At 35.9% G+C, this 14,962-nt stretch overlaps 1 protein-coding gene across 1 annotated transcript; it reads right to left on the minus strand.

Moving 5' to 3' along the window:
* Positions 1–568: 568 nt before the first annotated feature.
* On the minus strand, positions 569–10,917 carry LOC8260732 (helicase-like transcription factor CHR28). The gene is given in 13 exon segments (XM_002513087.4): positions 569–1,467; positions 1,609–1,818; positions 2,079–2,594; positions 2,960–3,181; positions 4,004–4,134; positions 5,396–6,302; positions 6,411–6,488; positions 6,569–6,640; positions 8,581–9,158; positions 9,324–9,509; positions 9,512–9,575; positions 9,660–9,794; positions 10,707–10,917. Coding segments are annotated over 12 exon segments (3,192 nt in total). The 5' UTR covers positions 9,771–9,794; positions 10,707–10,917; the 3' UTR covers positions 569–1,350.
* Between the last annotated feature and the right edge of the window lie 4,045 nt (positions 10,918–14,962).

Raw genomic sequence — 14,962 nt, forward strand, 5'->3', positions numbered from 1 at the left:
GGTAGGAACAAGTGCAACAACTTCAAACAGTTCCCATTTCTCCTCCTTATTGGGTTCGGCTCCGATTCATGGATACTAACTATTAAGGGCCTCCCTTCTGCAAGAGCTTTTAGAGGCCCACAACACAGGAGTTGGAATTGAAATGAATTTGTTTGGTGGAAAGGAAAGAAAGAGAATCAAAAAAAGAAAGAAATGTAAACACCATAGCATCATATACTTTCCTCTATATTAACCATTTGCAAATGCAAGGGACATTTGCTTGACAGAGTGGCTTTCTTGTCACTATGTCTCTCAACTCAACTAACATTAATTAGGTTTAGGCCTCTCAAAAAACCGTCTTTAAGGATACTTGCTAATATTGTCTCCTAAAAGTTCATTGTCAAGTAGGAATGGAGTCCAACTGGCAACTCTTTTGACTTTCTTCTGCTTATTGAACGGCCGGGCTGGATGCGAGATATGAACACATTCTTCAGACAAGAAACAGGAGGAAGGCTTGGGATTGAATGGATGAGAAAGAATCCAATTGCACTTCCTTTCCAAAACTGAACCAAGATCCATCTCAAGCAAATTAAATATGAAATCTGTTCCAGTTTGCACATTCTTGGATTCTTTCACCCTAACCCTACAATTATTTTATTAGTGTTTGATTTGTACAACCCCAACTGTACTAATAATACACTGCATGATATAATAGATTCAGCCAGCTGCTCCTTTTCCCATTGGGCCAAAAAGTGAACAAATCAATGAATATCATCTCCTCAGTTTGATCAAAACGTATCCACTTTCACCGACCAAAAGAATTTGTCTCTTCATTTCCCTCTTCTTCTTTTTACCAAAATAAGGACAAATTCCTTCACTATATTACATAAACTAAAAAGATTTGAAGTCAAAATATACCTAGCCCTACAGACTCCACACCCATTTCCTGCAGATGGAAACACTGCCCACAACATATGCAGCAGCAGCAGCTTGCTTTCATTCTCTTTCTCCACCAAACATCAAAATTGAAGCATACAGTTTTTTTATGCACATTACTACCAAGAAACATTTACTACAGAAACTAACTGCTTTTCATATATGCTAGAGAACAGTTAAAAGCATATTTACAGGTGACTTCAGCTTGATTTCCTCTGCACTTGTTGAAAACAAAAATTGCCTTTTTTTGGGCCTCCAAGAAACACAAATTAAACAATTACCACCCAAAGATATACCAACCCCCCATGATTCCTAATCGACCACAACCCAGGCAGGCCCTACAAGTGCAGCCATCCATCCCCTCAGTCAAAATTCATGTTTTACTTCCTCAAGCTTTTCTCCTACATAAACTCGATCATCCTGTGGACACTAAACTTATGGAGCACTGCGTCCCATAAATAGATACTTAAGGTCTTCAACTGTCAGGCGAGTAGCTGAGCCCCCACTTGCATCTTCACCAAATGCAGATGCAACCATTCTTCTCTTCTCTTCCTGCAAATCAAAGTGAAGAGCAAAGAAAACTAAATCGAGATTTGTAGCATTTTAGATGTAGAAATATAAACTTGGATAGAATGATAACATCTGTTTTCAGAAAAGAGAAATTCGTGGACAATACAAGATATGGAGTAATACCTGGAGAGCCAATATTCTATCCTCCACTGTGTCTTTAATTGTGAGTCGGGTTACAGTAACAGGACGAGTCTGGCCAATTCTATGTGCTCGATCAACAGCCTGATCTTCAGTGGTAGGGTTCCACCAAAGATCTAGAAGAATAACATGACATGCAGCAACCATGTTCAACCCAAGATTTCCTGCCTTTAGTGACATTAACATCACAGTCACCTGCAACAAATGTTCAATGATTTAAATGTTCAAAGCACCACTCAGATTTAAGCCAGTTGGAAACTCTATCATGCACATGCCATCAATTTGACATATCAATGACAGGGACAGAAGGATTCTCCTACCCATTCAGTAGACTATCTAACATGGTACTCTCTTGAATTTCAGACAGATCTATTAATTAACTACCAACTCTATCCTTACGAACACAAGTGATAATCAAATTATCCCAACACATGGAAAAAATGTAAGGACCAAACCTCAGGATCAGTGTTGAAATCTTTAACAGCCCTGTCTCTTGCACCCAAAGTCATTGTGCCATCAAGCCTTCTATACTGTATACAATGCTGATTCAGTGAAAACTCAACCAAGTCCAACATGCTAGTCCACTGAGAGAAAATAATTGATTTTATTACTAAGCTTGATGGAGCTGTTGAAGATCCATTATATTCTGTGGCACCACCTAGTTCTGGGCTTGGACTCTTCACTTGACAATGAGACTGGAGAATCTCCAGCACAGCTCTGATTTTTGATGAGCTATATTCATTCTGCAGGACCATTGCTCTTTCATCAAATTCAGGACGCTTAGGACCAGCATCAAGATTATCAGACATACAACTTCTAAGTGTAGCTTCAGAAAAAACAACATCAGGACCGAGTAGTTCTTTACAGCCACGAGCAGGGCACATATTATCATCCCCAGTCAAGTACTCGGATACACATTGATAGCAGAACACATGGTCACACATAGTAACAACAGGGTCCTCAGGTGGATCCTGAAACAGAATCAATTACTTCAAATGTTAGATAACTGGCATCAGATGCCACGTCCTTTGTTTTCAATAGGTAGGTCGTTAATTTGCACATGCAAACACATTCATTACTAACCAGGGAACAAAGATAGAGCATAGATATAGTAATTATTAAGTAGGACAGGAAAGATTCTAGTAACGAATCCTGCTGCAGACACCAAGAAGACTGGAAACACATTGGAAAGACTTGCAAAATGTTGCATTTAGTATTTTGGCATTGCTATATAAATGACACTTGCAAGCGAATACAGCAATGTTTTTGTGACATATCACTAGCTAAGTTAACAATGACAGCCTGGAAGCAAATTGCGAACTTTTGAAATACTTACATTGCATGCACGACAGATGGCAGAGGAAGTTGCCAAGCAACTCAGTAGATTAATCACCATATCATTGGGTAATCTCTTTGCCATTTCAGCAGAATCTTTTCCAAAAGAGTCGGAATTTAAACCTTTGACAAGAAGAGGGTGGTCACAAGCCTGACGAAGTCGCAAAAGCATCAAAAGAATGTTTGCATAGTTTTGGTTCACTGTGCCAGCAGCAGCATAGGCCTGCACATTACAAACCAGCAACTTTCAGATAAATGATAAAACAGTGCAGGATAAAATGGAGGAGCACTCGATCCTCATCTTCCATGAACTCAGAAGGATAATAGTTTCCAAGATTCATAGCATGATTATCAATGCATCATGTCAGGCTAGCACCATAACTTTTCTTAAGGGGTTAAAATTTAGATCAGAGAAGAATTCTCTGATTTGGGCACAATTTGTTTCAGAGTAATCTTTGTAATAAAATTAATTGTTTTCCACTGATTCTGTTGTCACACTGGAAATCATTTTCTTTTGTTGGCATGCAATTGAAAAGAATATCTTTCAGGTAAAATGATGGAAATATATTACCTATAAACACTAGTTTCTGTATGTGCGAAAATTAAAGAAAGTAAACTTTTACAGGTCGAGAACAACCAGTAGCAGTTGATGACAGCCAAACATCTTCCACTTTGAAAACATCATTTTCCTTGAAGATCATGAAGACTACTACATTCTTTTCTTTTTTCACTTGTTTCCCCATAGATAAGCGAACAATAGATGAATTGCAAATTTGGAAATTAAATAAAGAAAATTAATATGGTTCTCCAAGAAAAACAGTTCCAGATATCTTAATAAATTATTTACTCGATCAGTTTTAGACAGTTACTTCTACTTTAAGAGACATTAGTAATACTTCTAATGCCCACGCGTATTATTTTTTTCATTAAAAGGACAAGGAAAACTAGATAATTAGATAGGAAATAAACTGTTGGTTATTCAATTCCTCCAGCAGAACAAATTTCACAGAAACATACCAGCAGAACAAATTTCATAGAAACATACCTTGAACTTAGAACGTGAATCAGCTTCTAGCCGGGTATAAAAAGCCCGCTCCTCAGTTGAAAAGTTTACCTTTGTCAAGCAAGTTGATTTAGGGGGTAATTTAACTATGGGCTCCCCATCAATCAGTGTTCCTAAATCACATAAATTAGCGATGAGCATCAAACAATAGCTAACATGCAACTTTCACATTCAAAATAACATCGCTATTAGGCCACACAGATAAAGAATACATCCTATGTATCTAAGTATCACAAATTCCACAAATAAAGCCACAGTCAAATGCATCAATCATAAAATGTGCTTAAAGAACAATGTCCATCAATCATAAAATGTGCTTAAAATTGAGGAAAATTTGATTGGAGATGTTTAGAATCAAATTTGGAAGGAAATCTATCAACAAATTCTCCAGACTTACTTTGTAAAACTTAAACCTACTAAAGATGAAATTCAAATATAAAAACTGAAGTCATGAACTCTGAAGAAGTCTGGTTTGAAAAACATTGCTTTCAAACAATCCACTAAACCTTGTCATCAGTCCGCACACTAATTCTCTTTATCTACAGCAGATAGCTTAAAAAGCTTTCATGAAATACCTCGTCAGAACATTTTAAAACTTGCTGCAAAATGACCATTAAAATGGTCTAAAGAGAGAGAGAGGGGGGGGGGGGGGGGGGGGGGTGGGTGTGGTGTGGGTTGGGAGGGGGAAGAAGAGAAGAGGAGGAGGTGAAGCAAAACAGAATGAACTAAGATGGAAACAAAAATTATTTAATGCCTTCGTCATCCTGAAAAATTTCATTGCTCTAATGCACACAGCCAGAGGATGCAAGTACAAAATAACTTAGAGCCTCACAAAGCCATAACCATAATCTAATATAATGGAACACAATGGATACAACAAAAAAAGAACAAGAATCAAAATACTCAATATTATATCTAGGAAAATCTACAATTAACAACTCATAACTATAATCAAATAAGATGAAGTTCTACCTATCTAAGTCTTAGAACCTGGATCGTCCAATTTTCCATGCTAAAATGCAGCACTGGAATTCATAATGCAACTAAGAGAAACACCTAAACATGCCAATTAAATTCCAAAATGTATCTTAAGAGAAAATGAGTGGAAGCGAAGAGGATTTCTACTTTTTTTTTTTCACCTCATGACTCATGCATATACCCCAACCCAAAAGGATCACCATTGAAAGGCACCATCTATCTAAAAGAAGAAATACAAAGTGCAGTTAGACTTCAACAAGGAATTAAGAGAAAGAACCTATTGGGAAGCTATGAAACGTCAATAAACAATTAGAAGCAGGCTCAATATTCAAAACGTGCATAAAAAAAACAGATAAAACCCAAAGTCCACTCAAACAAAGGAATGAAGACAAGCACCTTTTGTACGACGCAGCATTACTGCCCTAAGAACTGCTTGTAGCTTCTTGTAACCTTGAATTGCATTTCTAGATATCGGGACCTTTATTGTGGTGTAAAAAGATTTATACACGGCATAAGGATCATATCTCAGAAATCTGAAGTAGCTATATAAATCATCAATTGCATTTTGGATAGGTGTTCCAGATAAGCACCACCTTGTTTTGGCGCGAAGGCTGCAACAGGCTCTAGCAACTTGTGTCCGATGATTTTTTATCGTTTGGGCTTCATCTAGTATCACCCTGGACCAACCCACCCTAGCAAGTGGACCGCTATCATAATCATTTGAGGAACAATCTATTCCCTTCCTACCCTTCTTTCTCTTCTTACTCACGGTAGTTGTCTTCTTCATCTTCTTATTAATTGAAAATTCAGAAGACAATCCACACTTCTCTCCATCCTTTTCGTCTGCCTCATCCTCATTGACTAAAGGTTGCTTTGGGACTTCATTAGTTATAATGGAGTAAGTTGTCAAAACCACATCATACTTGGCCAATTCAGCAGGATCCTTTGTCCGGCTGCCTCCATGATAAATAAGGCAAGTAAGTTTAGCTTCATCTGCAACTTTGTCATCCAATTCCCCTGCCCATTGCCGGAGAATACTCGCTGGACACACAACCAGAGTTCCAGCAGCTAGCCTCTTTCTCTTAAACACCCGTGTGGAATTACTAGCTTCTGGAACTGATGTAGTATCATCATATTCTCCAACCTGCTTCACTTCATTGAGACCAGGACGACCACTTTCATCATCATCATCTAAATTTAATGCTTCAGATTTTTTATTGGCTTGATCTTCTGATTTTGATTTTAATTGCAAAAACTTTTGCATTTGTATAAGAGCAATCATTGAGACAGTTTTACCAAGGCCCTGAAATAAAAACACATTATTAGCTTAATAAAAAACAAAAGAAATAAATAAAAGATAAACAATCCCATATTGTCAATGAAGAACCAACTAGATTTTCATATAATTAACCTGATCATCAGCTAGAATTCCCCCTAGACAATGCAAACTTCTTGTTTCCTTCTGAAGCATCCATGCCAATGCAATCTTCTGCAAAGTAAAACTGGTGTTAATAAAACAATGTGTTCTTGAAAATGAAAGAACAGATTGCAATGTATAAATTATAAGACCTGGTGTCTTAGAAGAGGCACAGACAACAGACCATCAGGTAGAGTAGCTTCAACTTTTGGTTGATTGAGATCCTGCAAGTATCAAGGTCCATCCATTTGACTTTTGAACTCTTCAAACATTAACTCCTCTACTAGTAACTTAGACAGAAAAGAAGCCTAATTTCATTGGTTAGACTCACAACTTGTGCACCACATAAAAACATAACTAGAAGGCAAAGTACACAGCAGCAGCAAGTCTAGATATCATGGTGTAATAATCACCTAAAACTGTATACAGACTTCAGGGTGTGTGATAAGTGCACGTCAAGAAGTGCATTCCAAAGTGCTCATCAAAGCAATCTAGTGATAATCACACTAAAAGAAAAATTATCAAACCTGGGGTACACGGAGGATAGGTTACTCCAATACATGGAATGAAAAGGGGAATTTATAAAGTCCATGTCCACAAATGTGGCATATGGGGTAGGTTTTTCTTTCATATCAGTTAGCAGAGCAAGATATTAGTATCTATATTGCATGTGTAATGAAATGATTCCAAAATATCATATCAGAATGAAATTAGAATAATCACTATGATTTAATAATATCATATTCCTACATGTATAAATGTATAACAAATTAATTCCAATTAAAAATGCTAACTACTCCTATAGTCATATGCTGTAAAAGATATCCAAATCCAAAAAATTGGCAATAGAGTAAAAATAGTAACGCGCTATCTAAATATGTGGCGCTGAGATCATTTCATTCACTACCTATGGTTGCCTCCCCCCAACCCCCCACATGAACTATAAAAACCATGTTTATTTTTCCAACTGCTTATGGTGTTAAATTTATGAAAGATGTAATTGGAGATCAAAACATTCTTGACCAATAATTAACTGAAATATTAAAACTTCTAGTATTCGCCTCAAGTTTGGCTCGTCAAAATGCTCATTTTAGTTAGTTTGTCAACCAACCTTGGAAACAAATTTGTCAATCACTTGCTAATGCTCATCTCAAAATGTCTATTTACTCTTATTTCATAAGTCAAAAGAAATAACTACGAACTAAACATACATAAAATAGTTACAGGAATCAAAAATATAAAAAAATTCATGCAGAAAATGTTTATACTTACTTAATCAGTGAAACTCACTAACAAGCACAAGCTAACTTGAAGGTTTGAGCATAAAACAAGGGACATAAGGGGCTTTTAAAATAATGATGACAAAGGACAGAGTTTATCAAATAAAAGCTTTTCTCTTAAAGAAACTAAAAGGTAGGGTTAGCAATTTTTGACAACATCCAATTAAACAACACGTAGTTAAACGGGTTTAGGTTTGAGTTTCGGATAAACAGGTTCAGGTCATAAACAGGTCAATCCGTTTATAACACGGAGAAAAAACTAGGTTTAACAGTTAATCTGGCTAACCTGTAAAAGATGCTAATAAACACGTTTAGACACAATTGTTCTCTCTTTAGTGCTTTTGTCACTATAAGGATATAATTATGCTTTAATATTAATAACTCAAATTTGAGTAATTTTTTGTAGGAATTTAAGTAATTAATTTTTACTCAAAAAATATATTTAAAAAATAATAATTTATTAAAGAAGTTACATAGCCACCCTGTATAGCCTAGTTAATAAATGTGGTTGTATTTGAGTTTGATATTTGACATGATTAGTTAAACGGGTTGTGTTTGGGTTAACCATTTATGCACGTATCTCGACAGGACACGAATATAAAAAGCATGATTCAATCAAATAGGTTGCTATCCAAGTTGAACAATCCCTTATATCCATAATCCCACTTGAATTTTCTAAATAGACTAATTCTGAATACCATGGTGCTCATCTATGCTTCACTTGACTATAACCACCAATGAATCAAAAAGAGATTCTTGCAACTTATGAAGGAATAGAGTGTTATTTTGACAAACTGAAATTGAACATAATTCAAGACATTAAACTATTCAAAAGTACTTTAAAAAACTAACATAATATAGCATCAGTTAACTCCAAGAAGTACCTCCAATGCTGCTTGATAAATCAATCTCTCATCACTCCCAGCAACTCCTTCTTCACCAGCCATGGGATGAAATGCAGGGTCCCTTAAACCAAATTGTGCAGACGGAGTAGACTTTCCACGCATCAAAGATGGAGGTAGTGTCCTACTTCCATTGCTTACATACGTTATAGCCTCTTCATAATTGCCCCTGCCAAAGCCCTTGCTATGACTTGAACTCGGCCCCGCTGGATGGTATGCGTTTCCATAGATATCACGAGTTTGGCTGCTGCTAACACCCTCTACTAAGCTGTTCGATATACTACTGATTGGAGATCGATGAAGAGAAGATGGAAGAGTCCTCTTCAAAGCCTGCTGAGATGAAAGTTTCTCATAATCTGTACCATAAACATTAGCAATTCGCGAATTAACAGTCCGGGGAAGACCCGCATTCCCATTCCCTATAGCATACAGAGAATCATCTGCTTGGGAAGTATGCCAATTTGATGAGCCCCCATTAGAAGAATGCCAATTTGATGAGCTCCCATTAGAAGAATATGGTCTTTTCGGAGAAGTGTCTCTTTGAGTTTGCCTACCATAACCTGCAAATTTTATTAGTTTCTCATACTTATTAAATAGCAATTCATTCAACTTTCTGTTTTCAGCCAAGTGAGATTCTCCAACAACATTAACGATGCGGCATCAGAAGGTCTAGCGTTTAGATATTGGAAACTTGGCCTAAGGATGAGAAGAAAGGGAAGTCTGACCTGAACTTCTAGAGTCTGTGGTAGCTATGGCAGCCCAAGGTGGAAGAATCCTAGAATCAGTGGGTCTTCTCACAGGTGATGTTTCAAACTCAAAGTCTTCATCATCTTCTATCACCACATCACTATCAGAACTGATATCTATAGGTTCCATCGTAGATACCAAAGTTGATTGGAGTGTCTTCCTTCTTTCAACAAATTAATTGTCCCTTCTTCAACAAAGTTAGTAAAAGAATTCTTTAAAGGGAAGCCAAGCTGCACATGAAAAAGTATAAGTATCTCATAAACAAGCAAATAAGCAATAAGATTGAGCCATTGAACACATATAACTTAACTCACCAGGTCTTTGCAATGCCTTGAAATTAAGCCACAAATCCAATTACTTAAAATAGTGCAACTTCTCCAAGTCAAACCAATAAAGTCAGGAAGACAATCCGTATTGTCCGGCATCTAACTGCAGTGCATTACTGCTACCTTCAAAAGGCATAACAATCAGAACTTAGAATTAAGAAATCAGTTTCGTCTCACAGTAGCTATTTTTACAAGTAACAAAAATAATTTAGGATCAAAAGCCAAATTTTAAAGTAGTTTTTAGATTTATGCAGAATTCCAATTCTAATTCCAATTTCATTAGAACATTAATGACATTATGAATAAGGTGTTCTTAACTGGACATCAAGTAAATGACAGAATCAAAAGCTTTCCATTTCGTTCTACTTCTAAAGAATGGGGATCCAAACGTATGCTGCAGCAGACTGACTATATCTTTTGATTAACGCCAAATGGCACCCAACCAATACCATCAACCCTAATCTAGAATATCTTTTGCCAAATAGAACAAATAAATAGTACCAAGAAAGATTAACAATACTTGCTGATGTTTATACAGAAAGAAGGGAACAACACACAGGTGATCAAAATTCCTTGGCATTATCAAAGTCAACATCCCCTAACCAAATGCTGCCTGCAGTATTACTGAAATTCAAATGGATACTTTTTAAATGTGTTTTGGAAGAAAAAGAAATGAAAGAAAAATAATGTTTAGAACCCAGTCACATAAACACAATGATCAGGAAAAAGAAAAAAACTTTGCAGCCCAAACTAAAAACCCACAAAAGAGAGTAACAAAACAGTAGGAGTATAGCATGCAAAAGTGAAATTTTACAGTAATTGAACCAGTCATTGACAGTAAAGCAGCCAACTTTATTTTAAAAAATAAAAAAATAAAAAGAGAAGTTCACGATTGTAAACTCAAATAGGAAAGGCATTGACAAATGGTAAGAGCAATCCAGTAAAGCAAGCACACAAATAAAACATGAGATGAATCTAGTGATTCTCATAGGGGAAAAAATTCAAATTGAGAGAGAGTGACAGTAAAAACCCTACCTGGGAAGAAGCGATCGTCATTGTAATTGATAGCAGGAGTATTAGGGTTTGCATTGACCTAAACAAGAGTGAGGTCGTGGGGGAGAGAGAAAAGATGTTCCAAAATCAAGATTTAGGGACGACTGACGAGTTAACGGACGACAGAGAGAAGGGTGGGGGGAGACAGAAAACGGTAGCGTTTTGCTTAAGGAAAGAGATATTCTTCTGTTACTGTTTCTTAATTACTTTTTGAATTCTAAACTCTGTTATTTTAATACTATTAGTAACATTTATCATTTTATTTATTTCCTATTATAGATGTTTGACTTTTTTGGTATTTGGAATTAAATAATTATGAAGTGGGTTATTTTTGTAAAGTATGAGATTATCTAGTCATAAAGTTATAGATTTTGTTTTCAGTTTTACCTAATTCTTCAGTATTAGTAGCAAAGTAAAGATTTGATTCAATTCTAATCAATCACAATGATTAATAGAGTTGGTATCAAAGCTTAATAAAATATTAACAAGTAAAGGATAATATTTAAATGACGGTATCATTTACTATTAAGAGTGGAATGCACTGAGTTTAAGTTTTTTTTCCTTGTACGGTGCGACGAGTGTGAAAGAATGACTATCCCATTAAATCCCTTTGCGGTTATCAAATTGCATTAATCACTAATAAGGAGTCAGATTTGAAAAGCCAAATTGGCCTGCATGCATGATTGCGTTTCACCGAACTAAAAACCTAAGCCATTCAAAAGAATACTATTAGTAACACTAGCATCCAAAATAACACCAACAAGATTTCTGCAAATAAAAGCAAGAACAGGTATCTGAATTATATTTGACAGAATCAATAGTGTAGGGAGCTGTAATTTTAGAAGATTATATCTCAAAAAAGAGGGTAAAAGACCCAATTATTGAGGAGCTGCACTCTTGAGAATTTTCCTTGGGTTAAAAGGAAGATGCATTAAAGATGTACATTGCTAATTGCTAATTCAAAATGAGTTTATTATGCATTTGATTTTGAATCTTTTAATTTTTTAGATGAGTTTAAATTATTCAAAGTGAAGCCACTTAATTCTTATAGTTTTGCTAAATTAGAGGCCCTCCTATCCATTCAGAGGCTAAAATTAATTAGCATGTGGATATACCAAGAAAAAAGAAAAAGAGAGGGATTCAATTGAGGGAGATGTCCGTGACTGTGCCAGTAATACCTTTCTCTTTCTCTTACCTACCGAAGAAAGCAAAAGAAAAACTGTGATGCTCAGATTGTCAGGTTAAAAGTGGGCAAGTGAAATTTTTTACCCATTTTCATTATAAAGAAAAAAAGAAGGTGATTTATTTCTTTTCTTCTTTGAATCTCAGTTTCTTCCCCATGAATGAAGGGTCTGCGCCAAACACTTTCTCTAATCTACTGCCAATGCGAGGGTGAGAGGTGCTTTTCCAACTGCATTAAAATCCATGGAAAATAACTTGACTCTGCGTCTTGGGAGTTGAAATGACTTTCTGTCCAATATGCCAATAGCTACTGTACAAATTAATAAATATTTAGAGAAAAACTGTCTGCGAATGCAATCCCCATTCCCATTCCAACCCAGTTTCAATAGCATAACGAATGCCTGCACCTGTTTTCACTGCACATGCTGTCTGCTTTCCCTTGTTCATCCCATCCCATTTATTTATTTTATCTCATTAATTATGTCATTGTCGGCCAGCTTTATAATAAATACTAATGTTGCCCAAATGGAAGGTGAGTGTTTTGCTTCTGAGGCTCAGCTTATTATTGCATGCCCTTCATTTCTTTTCTTTGGAGCATTCCATTCCATCTCCACTGCCTACCAGCTCTTAACCTATCATTCCTTCCTTTAAGTGCACATTGATTACCTACTGAACCATTTCATTAGTTGAAAACACACACCCACACAGCACAGGGATTGATTTAATTAGGCTGTTGACTTTACAAACCCGAAAGCGACTGCTCGAGTTTGTATGGTGATGCCATTTGCCTCCTCATTTCCAGAGACAGAGGGCTCTCTTATCGAGCTCCAACATACGCCCATTAATTAATTAATGACTCCACTCTTTCTTCCTCGTTAATAAATTCTGGAATTTGAGCCCTCCTAGACGAGACCCTTTCCTTTTAGCTGCCACCGCACTGCATCCTTTGCGCCCACCTATTATATTTATATACTCCTTTGCCTCTCATTTTCTCTACTACCATGTCTTTTCCTTTCTTTCTTTAAAAATACTGTACAAACCAGATCGTTAACGAATAAAATAAAATAAAAAACAATTACAGTTCCCAGTTATATGATATCTTTTCACACGTAAACAAAATGAGAAAAAGAAAACACCATCAAGTTTTACCTATCAGAGACACATGCCAGAGTAAGATACTGCATTGCATATCCAATCAAAATCTAATGCAACTTTACCCAACACAGTGACTATCTATTGCTGTTATTCTTCTCAAATTTTATACTGCTATAGTATGTTTCTACGTACTTGCTTGCTGCATATAATATATAATATTATATATAAAAAGGAAAAATGAGTAAACTGCAAAAGGACTATCATAATAAAGTTCAATTATTACTCTCTTGAAAAACACAAGCTCAATTATTGATACAAGTGTGTTTCTCTTGGATTTTTGTTTGTTTTTCTTTCTTAAAGGAAAATAAATAAATAAACGAAAATTAGAGAGGGATATGAAAGTACAGAAAACATATCTAATCATCTGTCCATCAATAAGAAAAAAGACCTAAAAAGAAGAATCCTGAATCCTTACATCCCATCAAGTGAAATACATGTTGGACAATGCAATGTAAAAATGTAAAAAGAAAAATGAATCAAATGACAAAAATTGCCAAATGAAACGGTATCAGCTAAAGCAACCCTTATAAGAAGAAACCTACTTTTGTCGTGTTAACGTACTCCCAAAGCCACGATCATGATCGAGCCCATGTGACTCCCCCCCCGCCTCGTATCCTCCCTCTACTCAGACAGGCACCTCTCTAGTAGACTTTCACAGTCTCAGCAGCGACAGCACACACCCTAACCCTCCTGGCACACTCCCTCAGCTTTTTTAAGCCCCTCTCTCCCCAGCTTAAAAACACAGTATTAGTTCTCTTTCATTCTATCCGAAATTCTTGCTATATATATATACTGTCTTTTGATTAACTAAAGAATCCAGAATATGAGCGTTATGAGGTTTTGCTTCGACCCAAATGCGGCGCTTCTGTGGGGGAAGAGAAAGTTCAGGAGCTTGTTTTGGAGGGTTAGAGCTGAGATTAGGAGACAAATGAAGAGGCGATCGAAGCAAAGGTTTAGCTTCCAATATGATCCCTTGAGTTATGCTCTTAACTTCGATAATGGCAACTTTGGCTTTCTCTGCTGATGTCCGATTAAAATTTCAAGTTTCAAGGAAGAAGAAATGTAGAGAATCAACTACTATATGTGTATGGTATGTAGTGCTGCGGAGAAGCAGAAAAATTATGGATTTTGGTTTCGTTTTTTGTTTGCTTGTGGTCTTTTTCGTTGCTGTATGGGTGTTAATGATGTTAGAATGCACTTAATTATGTAATTAGAGAGAAACTAATTAATCTCAAATGGTTTTATTTTAATCTGAAACTGGTGAAGTTCAGTTGGGTTATTGTTTTTGTTGATACAAATAAAGCAAAGAATAAAAGATCATTAGTTAGGAGTCGGTTAACATTAATTCCCATCCAAACTGTAAAAAGGCAAATATAAGAGGAAATGGAAATCTAATTGCGGTGAGCCCAAAAATAATATGAAACCTCTTCAATAGCTATTCCTGCCATTGCCATTAATAAAAACATTGCTAACTTTGTCAATTTAGCCCACATCTCATTCCTAACCTCACACTATAATTTACATTCGGTAACATAACATAATGGGTTTTATTACTTTTTTTGGACAATTTCACCCCTTTTTAATTTTATCTTTTCCATCAAATTAGCCCATAAACAAATAAGAGAATAATTATTGTCTTAGAAAGTGGTGCTGTTGATAAGAATATAGCTACTCACCCCAGACCAATAATATTATATTTGGGAAGTAGAATAAAAGAAAATATATGTAATGAATAATGTAGCCAAATGGAAGGGTGGTCAAATCATCCAAAAAAAGAAGGAAATTGAGTTTAGTAAAGTTACAGAGTAAGAGCCAATTTCCATTTCAACCCAAAGCCCACTCTTTTTTTATTCTTTTTGCTTATGGAAAAAACAAAAAAAGAAAAAGGGCGGAGTGCTTTC

This window comes from Ricinus communis, chromosome 9, assembly GCF_019578655.1.
Source record: "Ricinus communis isolate WT05 ecotype wild-type chromosome 9, ASM1957865v1, whole genome shotgun sequence".
NCBI lineage: Eukaryota > Viridiplantae > Streptophyta > Magnoliopsida > Malpighiales > Euphorbiaceae > Ricinus > Ricinus communis.